Source organism: Centroberyx affinis, unplaced genomic scaffold (assembly GCF_046629955.1).
Source record: "Centroberyx affinis isolate AG114_WGS23_722 - 3 ecotype Tasmania unplaced genomic scaffold, CSIRO-AGI_Caff_v1 ptg002810l_1, whole genome shotgun sequence".
Taxonomy (NCBI): Eukaryota; Metazoa; Chordata; class Actinopteri; order Beryciformes; family Berycidae; genus Centroberyx; species Centroberyx affinis.
Window position 1 is genome coordinate 20,247 of NW_027280955.1, and position 12,835 is coordinate 33,081.

Below are 12,835 nucleotides of genomic sequence, written 5' to 3' on the forward strand. Positions count from 1 at the left end.
TTGGGTGATGAAGATGATGCAGTCGGGTGTAATTCATTCAAAACTGAGCAAAACAACCATGTTGAGTCATCTTGGTTTCTTGTCGTCTTTTCCAGGGCGTTTACCAAGATGGCCGCCACCCCGGCCAACTACGGCAACAGTGGAGTCAAACCCATGGGGTAAGTTCACATCAATGCTGTTTTTGTAGCATTTGTCTTTTTAAACTTCTTCAAAGTGCTTTAACAATCAAATAAAAACAAGCACCATGCTCATAAAATACACTAAAAACAAGAAGGAACCACAAAATAATATTATGGTAAAACTAATAGTATAAAAGATATCACATGAAGCGAAGGCTATAAAACTGAGTTATAAGAAGTGATTTAAACAGTTGAACCTGCTGTATGTCTGCTGCTGACTGAATAGAAAACCACCTGACAGCGTTGTGTTTATTGGAAGCGTTTCTACTGGGATTCAGCAGCAGTGGCTGCCGTGGAAACACAGCGTCTTCCCTGAGACCATAAAACAACTGCTGAACTATTGCTGACAGACAGACTGGATCTGGAAACTCAATGAGAAATACTCTCTTCCCTCTCAACAGTCGCTGCTCAGCTGCTCTTGAGCAAGGCAACTTCCCTGGAGGAATAAAAAGAAATGGGACTAAACAGCATAGAGAGATAATGAGAAACTAAATAATCTGGATAACAGAATGATGGCTATACTTGAAGAATTCATTTCCAAAACATTACGTTTCCATTTAGGAAAAAAACAAAACAAGTTCATCATTCAGTATCTTTAAAAACTACAGGATCCAGTCTGTAAAAGTGAAACTTTAGTCAACCAAGGATTTTAGTTCTTTACTGTTCTTTTGAAAAGTTCCATCATTTGGTTTAATATTCTGTTATTTTTCACTTTTTTCCAAATGGAGGTGATGTCATTTTGGAACCAAATTCTTCATTTATTATCCTTAACTTCAGAACTCAGACGGTCCATTAATTATAATTTAAATCACTTCTTCAAACTCACTTTCAGAGACTTGCCTTCACCACTTGACCACTTTTTAATTGTTTTTCCTTCTGTGTTTATTTTTAGCCACTTTTGAATTTGTTCCCCATTTTCATCTCTTTTTTTTAAGTCTATAAATAGTTATTATTTGATAATAGTTGCAGCAGCAGCAGTAGAATTAGTAGCAGCAGGAGTAGTAGTAGCAGTAGTAGGAGTAGCAGTAGGAGTAGCAATAGTAGTAGCAGTAGGAGTAGCAATAGTAGTAGTAGTAGCAGTAGTAGCAGTAGGAGTAGCAGTAGTAGTAGTAGTAGTAGTAGCAGTAGCAGGAGTAGCAGTAGGAGTAGCAGCAGTAGGAGTAGTAGCAGCAGGAGTAGCAGTAGTAGTAGTAGTAGTAGCAGTAGCAGTAGTAGTAGCAGTAGGAGTAGCAGGAGTAGCAGTAGGAGTAGCAGTAGTAGTAGTAGTAGTAGCAGTAGCAGTAGTAGTAGCAGTAGGAGTAGCAGGAGTAGCAGTAGGAGTAGCAGTAGTAGCAGTAGTAGCAGTAGTAGTAGCAGTAGGAGTAGCAGCAGTAGGAGTAGTAGCAGTAGGAGTAGTAGTAGCAGTAGTAGCAGGAGTAGCAGGAGTAGTAGGAGTAGCAGTAGTAGTAGCAGTAGGAGTAGCAGCAGTAGGAGTAGTAGCAGTAGGAGTAGTAGTAGCAGTAGTAGCAGGAGTAGCAGTAGTAGTAGCAGTAGGAGTAGCAGCAGTAGTAGCAGTAGGAGTAGCAGTAGGAGTAGCAGTAGGAGTAGCAGTAGGAGTAGCAGTAGGAGTAGGAGTAGTAGTAGCAGTAGGAGTAGCAGTAGGAGTAGGAGTAGCAGCAGCAGTAGCAGTAGCAGTAGGAGTAGCAGCAGCAGTAGTAGTAGCAGTAGGAGTAGCAGCAGCAGTAGGAGTAGCAGTAGGAGTAGCAGCAGCAGTAGGAGTAGCAGTAGGAGTAGCAGTAGGAGTAGCAGTAGGAGTAGGAGTAGCAGCAGCAGTAGCAGTAGCAGTAGGAGTAGCAGCAGCAGTAGTAGTAGCAGTAGGAGTAGCAGTAGGAGTAGCAGCAGCAGTAGTAGCAGCAGTAGTAGCAGCAGTAGGAGTAGCAGTAGGAGTAGGAGTAGCAGTAGGAGTAGCAGTAGGAGTAGCAGTAGGAGTAGCAGTAGTATTTTTATTCATTTGTTAAAGGGCTGTGAGCAGAGTGTTTGTTCAGACTACCATCATAACCCTGTTCTCCTCCTCTCTACCTTACTCTCTTTAATCACCATCTTCTCTTCCTCTTTCCCTGCCTAATATCTCTCCGTTTTTCTCCTCCCTTTGTTCTCTCCCTCTCTCTCCCTCTTTCCCTGTCTCCCTCCCTCCCTCCCTCTCTCCTTCCCTCTTTTCCTCCCTCCCTCCCTCTCTCCCTCCTCTCCTCCAGTCTGTTTTCCAGAGTGATGAACACCGGCTCCCAGTTTGTCATGGAGGGAGTGAAGAACCTGGTGCTCAAACAACATGTGAGTGACCAAACTGCTGGGAATACAACAGAACAGCCTACAGACAGACAGACAGACAGACAGACAGACAGACAGACAGACAGACAGACAGACAGGCAGGCAGGCAGGCAGGCAGGCAGGCAGGCAGGGTGATGACTGATGAATTGAAACAGCTTTTACATGAGGAACATGAGGAACGCTGTGGCTCTAAATAGATTTTAAATCAAATTGCGCCTCGTTTCTGTCCCTGCCTGCTGCTTCTCTGTTTCTGTCTTGCACTAGGCTTCGTTTTAAATCAAAAAGATAAAGCTACTGTAATTTAAAGCTGCACTAGACAACTTCAAACGTTAGCTGCTCCAAATGGCAGCAAGAGGTAAGTGTTTTGAAGAATTTGAACTTCATTACCCAGAAATCCTGTGAGGTGATGAGGTCAGTAAGGCGGTCTGTGCTGCTTTATACCAAAAGAAACCAAAGGGACAGGAGAGGAAAAGATCTAATGTTGATGAGTCTGCTGCTGTTCAGGAGATTCCCTTCAGATTCCCTTCATGCTGGGGATCCACCACACAACTTTTTAGGATTTTAGGATTTAGGACAGGGATCCATCACACAACTTTCAAAATCCTAACAGATTATGAAAAGACTGGGCGTATACACTAACCAACTGGTTTCAGCAGATTTTTTATGACGACAGAAAAACTGGGGATCACACACTTAACGACTACGCCAGATGAGGATCACACACAGCTGAACCAAACTGAACCAAACTGAACCAAACTGAACTCACATGAAACTCGAGCTCTCGCGGTACGCTGCGAGACGCCGGCAGCAAAGCAAACACGGGGAACAGCATAGATATAAATTCACATTATACATTTTTATGGGTACTAGAGCTTCTTTCAATCTGCATGGAATAAAGGACGAAACAGAGGGCAAAACAGTCCGTGTATTTTTTGGTCATTCTGTTTTCTTTTCAGGAACAGAAAATAAAAAATGAAAAACGAATGATAATTTAATTTTCATCCCAAAATCCAAAATCCAAAAATGGAAAACGGCAATATACAAGACAGTATCCGTTTTCCTGGTGAGAAACAGCAGATACAATATTTACAAAGGACTTGATTTTCCTTTTCTCCTTTATAAAACAGAAAATAAAATAGTAAGAAAACAAAAATTAAAAAAGCCCATTCTGGGACTGCAGCCTGAAGTAAACTGTACAGAGCTGAGCGTCTTTCAGCTCCATCAAGGCCTGGAGAGCAGACAGGAGAGAGAAGCAGAATGACCAAGAAATTCACTGCAGTCTGGACCGCAGAGGTCTGGACCCCAGACCGCACTCTGGACCTCAGACCGCACTCTGGACCCCAGACCGCGGTCTGGACCTCAGACTGCAGGTGAACAGCAAATAATCAAATACCTGTTGCTACATAATGGAGCCAAAGCGGTGAAGTGGGAGCTGAGAACGTTTGTAGGCGTTGTTGCTATGGTGACAGATGATTATGTTGCAAAACCGGACCGCGCATTTACATTGTCCGGTCAGGACTACCAACCGGACATGGAGGCTAATAAATAATAATTAGTTTTAGCTGCTTGCTCCTTGTGGGCTGAACACCGGATTGGCTCATTATGGCAAAGCTTCAAAGTTTTTCATTGGCTGTTGAGGAGTCCGCTAACTTTTAGACTCCAGATCACATCCAGATTCTGCTGGTGGACAAACACACGCTTCATATAGAGAGGAGGCAAGAGATTAGAGTCTGTTCCCCTCATACACTTATTGATTAGTCTGTTCCCCTCATACACTTATTGATTAGTCTGTTCCCCTCATACACTTATTGATTAGAGTCTGTTCCCCTCACACACTTATTGATTAGAGTCTGTTCCCCTCATACACTTATTGATTAGAGTCTGTTCCCCTCATACACTTAATGATTAGAGTCTGTTCCCCTCATACACTTATTGATTAGAGTCTGTTCCCCTCATACACTTAATGATTAGAGTCTGTTCCCCTCATACACTTAATGATTAGAGTCTGTTCCCCTCATACACTTATTGATTAGAGTCTGTTCCCCTCATACACTTAATGATTAGAGTCTGTTCCCCTCATACACTTATTGATTAGAGTCTGTTCCCCTCATACACTTAATGATTAGAGTCTGTTCCCCTCATACACTTACCGATTTTCTGTGCCAACTGTCCACTCCGACTGCCCCAAAATCTGCAGACCAGGACAGACTCGGCCCGGTTGTGAATCCTGCCTAACATCGGGGTGATAGTTGTGTAGTGTATCTCCAGCTTTAGACGGCTGCATTTAAATCTGCAAAAAAATCAGCAAGGGAATTCGCTGATGTATTTGTGCAATCGCCAAACCTCACTGCCCTCTGATTGGAGCAGAAGCCTGTCATGGTCGGCCGGTGGTTACCAGGAACCGGCGGCCATGTTGGAGGAGCGACAACAAAGAGAGAGATTGTAACGTTGTCACCTCTTCCTCCCTGGTCCTTTCCTTCCTTCTACAGTAAAATGTAAACATTTGTTTTAGAAATTAGTAATTTCTTTATTCAGTTAATGTCTTTCCTTTTGTTGTCACTACTCCAACATGGCGGCGTATTCCTTTGTAACCGCTGGCAACCACTCTCCAAACATTCCTCAGGCCTGTGTTGTATTTCTTTACCTGGCGACAGCAGCTTATTGGCCGGTCTGTGAGCCTGGCTTCCCTCTCTAAACTCTGTTATTTAACCTGCTTTACTACCAAAACACCGACACTGGCACGTCCATCGCCCGGCCCATCTGTCTCCAGCAGGGGGTTAAATCAAGCATACCTAATGTGAAGGACTGTTATTTCCTGGAAAGCGATGATGATGGTGACAACGATGATGATGATGATGGGGAGTTTCAGGGTGAAACTGGCGTGAACATTTCTTCCAAAGTGATTTATAATCATTTGGCATGCCTGACAAACACTCACACACACACACACACACACACACACACACACACACACACACACACACAGGGAGCTGGTAGTGTCTGTTTTACCGATACAGGAGCTGAACAGAGCAGCTGAAAACCAGACTGATGCATTGATCAGCTGCCAGAACATTACAGCAGGGTGTTTGTCTGGGCCGACGCTCCGCTCCATTAGTGGGAATATTTAGAGTTTTCTTCCACAGTGAGATCTCCAATGTTTGAAAAATAATGTTCATCAAATTTTAGCACGAAACCCAAACAAAATACAGATTCCTGTAGATTAAAACTTCTTCTAATGAGCCGCCTAGCTTACTACAAAACAACAGTTGACACGTTCAAGTTTTGAAGAGCTGCCTGAAAATACAACAGTGAAAAATATAATAAAACCACCAATAATAGCTCAATACTGCAAGTTAATAACAAACGTTACTGTCAACATGCTAACATTACATCCTCAACAAAGGATTAAACCCACTTACAGTGAAGAAGTCTAACAAACAACATGCAAAACCTAAATCAGACAATCTCATTGTCTTAACAGCCTTCTACTAGCTAGCCAAATGCTTCCGCTAGCAGCTTGGATTGAAGAGAAATGTGAAATGGACAAGAATACTAGAGTATCCTACTCCAGTAGAAGTACTGTGACTTTGCTAATATTTTACTTAAGTAGAAGTAAAAGTACTAGTGTTAAAGTAAAAAGTAAGTAAAATTAAGCATCATTTAAAATGTTGTCAGAGTAAAAGTTCTTGAGTTCCTCTTTAGAACAGAGAACGTTGTCAGCTGTGATCTTTTCCATGTGATTCTAAAAGGAGAGAGGACAGAGTTCAGACTAAATTCTTTTCACTGGAAACATTAGAAATGAGAAAATAAAGTGCAGAAACAAAGTAAAGTCAGATTCCTGATTCCTCTTCTCACTGTGAATGGATCCACAGTTTGTCAGTTTACGTTGATCCAGTTTCTGCTGCTGATGCAGAGACACACAATCTGTTCTGTGATGGATGTGAAAGAAACTCACTATTGAATATTGTTGTTAAATAATAATAACATAAACAAATGAGAATATTGCCGATCCTTGTTTACAGGAAAATGCCACAGATTAAACTTTAAACCTGTATGTTCTAAATGGGGAATGTATATCCAGTCTTATTAAACTGACTCTACTGATGTCATCGTCAAGCTGACAGCTCATTGGCTCTCAAACTGACTTAGGAACCAATGATGTGCTGTTGGGATTCACAGGATTTTAATGTAGAAATATTTCTTCTGTCCTCCAGAACCTTCCAGTCACACGGATCCTTGACAACCTGATGGAAATGAAGTCACACCCAGTAAGTGTGTGTGTGTGTGGCTGTGTGGCTGTGTGTGTGTGGCCGTGTGTGTGCGCTTGTGTGTTTAGTTGTATGTGTATGTGTAGATATATCTGTGTGTATTGTGTATTGTGGGGTGGGTGCAGACTTTCAGGCTCAGTCCTGAACCGCTGCTCATATCATCATCATCTACTGATATAAACTCATATCTCCTGTATCTACTGTAGGATCTACTGTAGGATCTACTGTAGGATCTACTATAGGATCCTGGTGTGCTGAGGCTGAGGTGTCCAGACAATTCCTTAGCCATTGCGTTTATAAATATTATTGAATCTTTGAACCTAGTTCCTGGACCTATGCATATAAAAGGCCACACTCTTGATCTGGTCCTGTCCCATGGTCTGCCTGTGGATAATGTTAGATGTTTATGTCACTGACCACAAATGCATCATGTTTGACGCTGTCATCCTTAACCACACTGATAGTAATTGCACCCTTGGACGCGCTCGCATTTTCACCGCTAGCTCTGCTGTCAAGTTCTCCAGGTCTTCACCTCCTCTGCAGTAGAGCTGTGCCCTTCAGTGAATGTAGATGAAATGTTAAATAATTTTAATAATACCTGATCTTCTATTCTGGACCAAATTGCACCATTTAAGCTAAAAAGGGCTAACAGACCCTCCTTGCCTTGGAAAACTGAGACCATCCGTGCCTTAAAAAGTGACTGTCGAAAGGCCGAACGTAGATGGAAAACCTCTAAACTCACTATTCACCTTAATACACTCAAAGACTTAATGACAAACTTCAATGCAGAGGTTAAGAATGCCAGAGGCACTTTTTCTCTGGTCTCATTAAAGAGAATCGTCATGGTTCTACAGTTCTTTCCAGTGTTATCAGTCACACTACAGATGCTCCTCTAGAGTCCTCAACTCATAATTGTGAGGAATTCTTAAGCTGTTTTGTTAACAAAGTGTCAGATATTAGAATGCAGATTACTCATCCACCCTTGGATTAAATAGTTCCACTGAAGTTTGACGCCTCCTTAGTCTCTTTCCATACAGTCTCCACTGTGCTCTAGACATATTACCTACAAGATTGCTCAAGGAAGTATTTGAATCTGTTTGTCTTACATCTTAGCAATCATCAATAGCTCCTTAACGACCGGCACTGTCCCCACCTACTTTAAACATGTAATTGTTCAACCACTTCTTAAGAGCCCTTCTCTAGACCCTAACTCCCTGAACAACTACAGACCAATTTCCAAACTCACTTTTTTATCCAAGATTCTGGAAAAAAATAGCTGCCGACCAGGTGACTACTTTTATGAATGGAAATGGTCTCTGAGAAGTTTCAATCCGGTTTTAGAGCTCTCCACAGTACTGAGACTGTCCTCCAAGTGATGAATGATCTGCTTTTAGCCTCTGATGCAGGGAAATCCTCAATTCTAGTTCTTTTAGACCAATATAAGTTTCCATTGTTATGCGGATGACACACAGTTGTACCTATCTTTTAACCCAAATAACATAAAGCAGTTAGATACACTCCATGACTGACTTTTAGACCTTCAAAACTGGATGTCATATAGTTTCCTGCAATTGAACGCAGACAAATCTGAAGTTATTCTTATTGGTCCTGCTGCTGCTAGAGATCAAATTACAAAGCATCTTGGCTCACGGTCCCTGAAGGTCACCCCAAACTGCAGAACTCTAGGTGTCATCTTTGACAACAATCTCAGTTTAGATAAACATGTTAAGACAGTTGTGCAGTCCTGCTTTCTATAACTCAGGAGGCTTTCTAAAATTAGCTCATTTTCATCATTTAAGAATCCTGAAACTGTTATTCATGCGTTCATCACCCGTCGTCTTGACGACTGTAACCCCCTGTCCACGTGTCTGAGCCTGCAGATTCTTGATAGATTACAGCGACTCCAAAATGCTGCAGCCAGACTCCACACACCAAGAAGAGAGAACACATCACTCCCATCTTGGATTCCCTCCATGGGCTTCCCGTTCAGTTTAGGACTGATTTTAAGATTTTATTGATCACCTTTAAGGCTCGTGTTGGGCTAGCACCTGGTGACATTGCTGAGCTTTTTACCCCATATGAGCCTCAGCGCAGCCTCATATGCAGATATCTGTTTATAGAGATTAGCCGAAATGTCATCTGGACCTAAAACACCTACAAAAAGTATCAATGTAGACGTCGTCTCTCAACTCCAACTCCATTCTCGCGCCTAAAGTTGCTAATCGGACTGTATACAATGACCGGCGCACGGAAGAGGAAGTCTTGGCCCGGATGTCCGCTTGCTACACCAGAAACCCTGAAATATTGGCCATCACCCCCAGAGTCTAATCATCATCAGACCGATAGACGATGGGTTCTGAGATTGGCCGACACCACAGCAGCAGGGTCTCCAGCCTCCACCATCCTCTCCTGTTTCATTTATATATGTATATGTTACAATAAACTTAATTATCATTTCTACAACTTACATGTGTTTGACTCCTCGATGTTATTGCCCTTGAGCCGGGGTTGTAACATTTTCAAAGAGGTGGTGCAGGTGTGTAATACGCTTTTCTTTCCATTTGGTGCCTACTATCAGTGATTTGTTTATCAGGAAGTCTGGGTTGTGCCCATGAGCTCAGTGTCATAGTGTGATTTGTGATTTTGTTGACTTTCCAGTAGGCTGTCGGAGTTGTAGCAATTGCAATCTTTTTGAAGCCGTTATGTTTTTTTATGTTATGTCTTTGATTGATATTTCTTCAGTTTGCTCTATGTCTGTCCATGGGTGGTGATAGTGGGTGGTGTGGATCCATTTACTCAGATATTGCAGTTGGTTGGCTAGGTAGTAGTGCTGAAAATTTGGAGCTTCTAGTCCTTGAGCTTTGGGTTTCTGTAGAGTTGTCAGTGTCTTGTTCTTCCAATAGAATTTTGTTATAAGAGTGTCTAATCTGCTGAACCATTTGGTTGTATTAGGTAGGTTGTATTGGGATCATTGTGAACAGGTAGGTGATTTTTGGTAGTATGGTCATTTTTATTGTGGCGATGCGCCCAATGATGGATAATGGTAATGTTGTCCAACGGTTCAAGTTGTCCTCTATTGTTTTTAGAAGTGGGGTGAAATTGAGGTGGAATAACTCTGACAGCCTGGGAGAGATATTTATACCAAGGTATGTGATGTTGCCTGTGGTGAGAGGGAAATTTTCAGATGCAGCATTCCAGCCACCCCCATATACTGGTAGGATGGTTGATTTGTTCCATTTTATAGAGTAATCAGATATGGTGGAATATGAGCTGATGGTTTTAATAACTTCATGGATTGATTTGGATAGGTGCTGCAGAAATAATAGTATGTCATCGGCGTAGAGGCTGATTTTATGAGTTATGTTGTTTTTTGTGATCTTTGAGTGACTTTATATATGTTGTTATATATATATGTATATGTTATATATGTTTATATATGTTCTGCTTTCACAGTGAGTCTGTCAGCTCAGCCATGACTGTCAGCTCCAACACACACACACACACACACACACACGGACAGTATCTTTGTGGTTTAGGAAATCATATTAACTTCATATTAACTCTGTGGAGTTATGTGGAGGGTACAGTGCAGATTGTATTACCAGCCACACACACACATACACACACATGGTGATCTGCATGTGATCCCATAGACATAGAGTTTTACACAGTGCAAATGTTTCAATGCACAGACTGTTATGCATTACACACACACACACACACACAATATTGTGTTCACAAGTATGCAGATGCATTCCCCTTCACACATACTGACAGCAAGGAACACACACTCTCTCACTCACACACACACACACACACACACACTCACACTCTTACACACACACACTGTCTCTCCAGCACTGTACAGGAGGTACAGTGCTGCTGTGTTTCTCAGCGTCTGGAGTTACAGACGACGAACAAAGATCCTGTTGTTGTAAAACTTGAGGTGGGGAGGGGAGGGGAGGGAGGGGAGGGAGGGGAGGGGTAGAGAGACAGAGAGAGAGACTCAGAAGGATGAGAGAGAGGGAGAGAAATGTAGAGAGAGATGCAGTGAAGAAAAGGAGTGAGGAGGAGGAAGGCGGTGAGAGAAAGACAGGAATGGGATGAAGATGAAAGAAAGAGAAGAACACATTCTCTCCCTATCAGATTGTCCTCATGCACAGGTGTGTGTGTGTGTGTGTGTGTGTGTGCAAGTGTGCTGTGTGCATGTTTGCACATGCTTTGTGTGTGTTTGTATGTGTGCTTGGTGTGTATCTGTGTGTATGCATTGTATGCTTTGTGTGCCAGCGTGGTGTGTGTGTGTGTGTGTGTGTGTGTGTGTAATTCCCTTTTTGCAATGTAATTCCATTGCATAAAGGAGGTGATAGAAGTGATCTCAATAACTATCGACCGACCTCCAAACTGTCGTGTCCTGCAAAAATCCTGGAATCTCTGGTGAATAATCAACTCAAAGCTTTCCTCTCATCAGTCTGGCTTCAGAGCCAAGCACAGTACCATCTCTGCTATTACTTCACTTTTAAATGACGTACCTGTTGTTGACAAAAGAAAACACTGTGCTGCTGTCTTTTCTGATTTGTCAAAAGCATTTGACAGTCGATCACGCCCTGCTTTTACAGAGATTACATAATGTTGGTTTTGATTTAATACTTGTAAATGGTTTCAGAACCACCTCTCTGATAGATATCTGTCTGTGAATCTGGGGAATGTACATACTGAGATTTTACCTATCACAAAAGGTGTTCCTCAAGGATCAATACTGGGTCCAGTCCTGTTCACAAATTACATGAATGATGTTATTTCATCCTTAACAGACTGTCATGTTCATCTTTATGCAGATGACACAATTCTGTATTGTTTTGCTGATTCCGTACAACTAGCTGTTGAAACCCTGCAGCACTCCTTCAGTGCACTGCAAGGTTAGCCTGGTAAGACCATCCTGATCATGTGACCTCACATTCTGTTTCGTTCCACGGTCTGGACTCAATCTGGACTTCTAGCCGCCCACATCGATTTCAGTGGGCGGGAGTACTTGCCTTGACAGTCAAACTCCTTCAGCCAATCAGCGTAACAAAACATGTCGAAAGAAACTCCGCTAGTGCATACTCTTGTTCTTGTTTAATTGTTATTGAGTCTATTTCTGCAATAACTGCACTTATGCTGTGTTTACTCTACTAACGTTAACGTTACCACTCGTTGCTTCGGGAAACGCCATTACTGCTTTGCCAGCGGCGGCCTGTATTTCACGTCATCAACTACGATGCAGTCCCTGATTGGCCCTGTTACATTGTCATTTCAGGAAATCGATGTGGGCGGCTAGAAGTCCAGACTGATTCGTGGAGTGAAACAGAATGTGAGGTCACGTGATCAGGACGGTCTTACCAGGCTATTGCAAGGTGCACTTAGTCTGAAACTGGTGCTGAATGCACATAAAACTAAATCCATGCTGTTCTCTAGAGCCAAACACATTGACTTCAGTAACCTGCATATCTCCACTTTAAACGGATCCAGTATTAATTGAGTTACAGAATATACATATCTTGGCATTTGGTTAGATGAAAAAATTACATTTAAATACCATATAAGCAATCTTGTCAGTAAACTGCCGCAAAAAATGTGCTTCTTGTCCAGATTCAGAACTAGCTTTCCTATGCTTAGCAGGAAGAAGGTTGTTGAAGCGGTTTTTCTGTCTGTTGTGGATTATGGGGATGTGATTTATACGCTGCTGCCTCCACCCTTAGGCCATTAGATCCTATATATATATATATATATATACTGTGTATAAATATATATATATATATATATATTTATATATGTGTGTATATATATATATATATATAGATATGGATCACTCCCCCCTCAGATTGATCACTGGTGATAGCTGCGATACTCATCATTGCATCCTGTATGAAAAGGTTGGGTGGTCATCCCTGTCTGAGAGACTTGATAAGCGTTGGAATTTATTAATCTATAAAGCCCGTATTGGAAAATCACCTCCTTATATCATGTCTGTTAGACTGGAACCTTGGACTCCAAACCTGCTCAAACGACCGGCTCACGCTCCAAGTTCCTCGAGTTGATTCTGAA

At 42.1% G+C, this 12,835-nt stretch overlaps 1 protein-coding gene across 1 annotated transcript in view; it reads left to right on the forward strand.

The window, feature by feature from the left end:
• Window positions 1-12,835, forward strand: part of scfd1 (sec1 family domain containing 1) — a gene marked incomplete at its 5' end in the record, with an annotated part of 40,128 nt that overhangs the window by 19,642 nt on the left and 7,651 nt on the right. Inside the window, 3 exons of the mRNA XM_071535996.1 lie at window positions 96-158; window positions 2,411-2,486; window positions 6,698-6,751. Of these exons, the coding sequence (XP_071392097.1) occupies window positions 96-158; window positions 2,411-2,486; window positions 6,698-6,751 (193 nt within the window). The remainder of the gene's footprint in view (window positions 1-95; window positions 159-2,410; window positions 2,487-6,697; window positions 6,752-12,835) is intronic.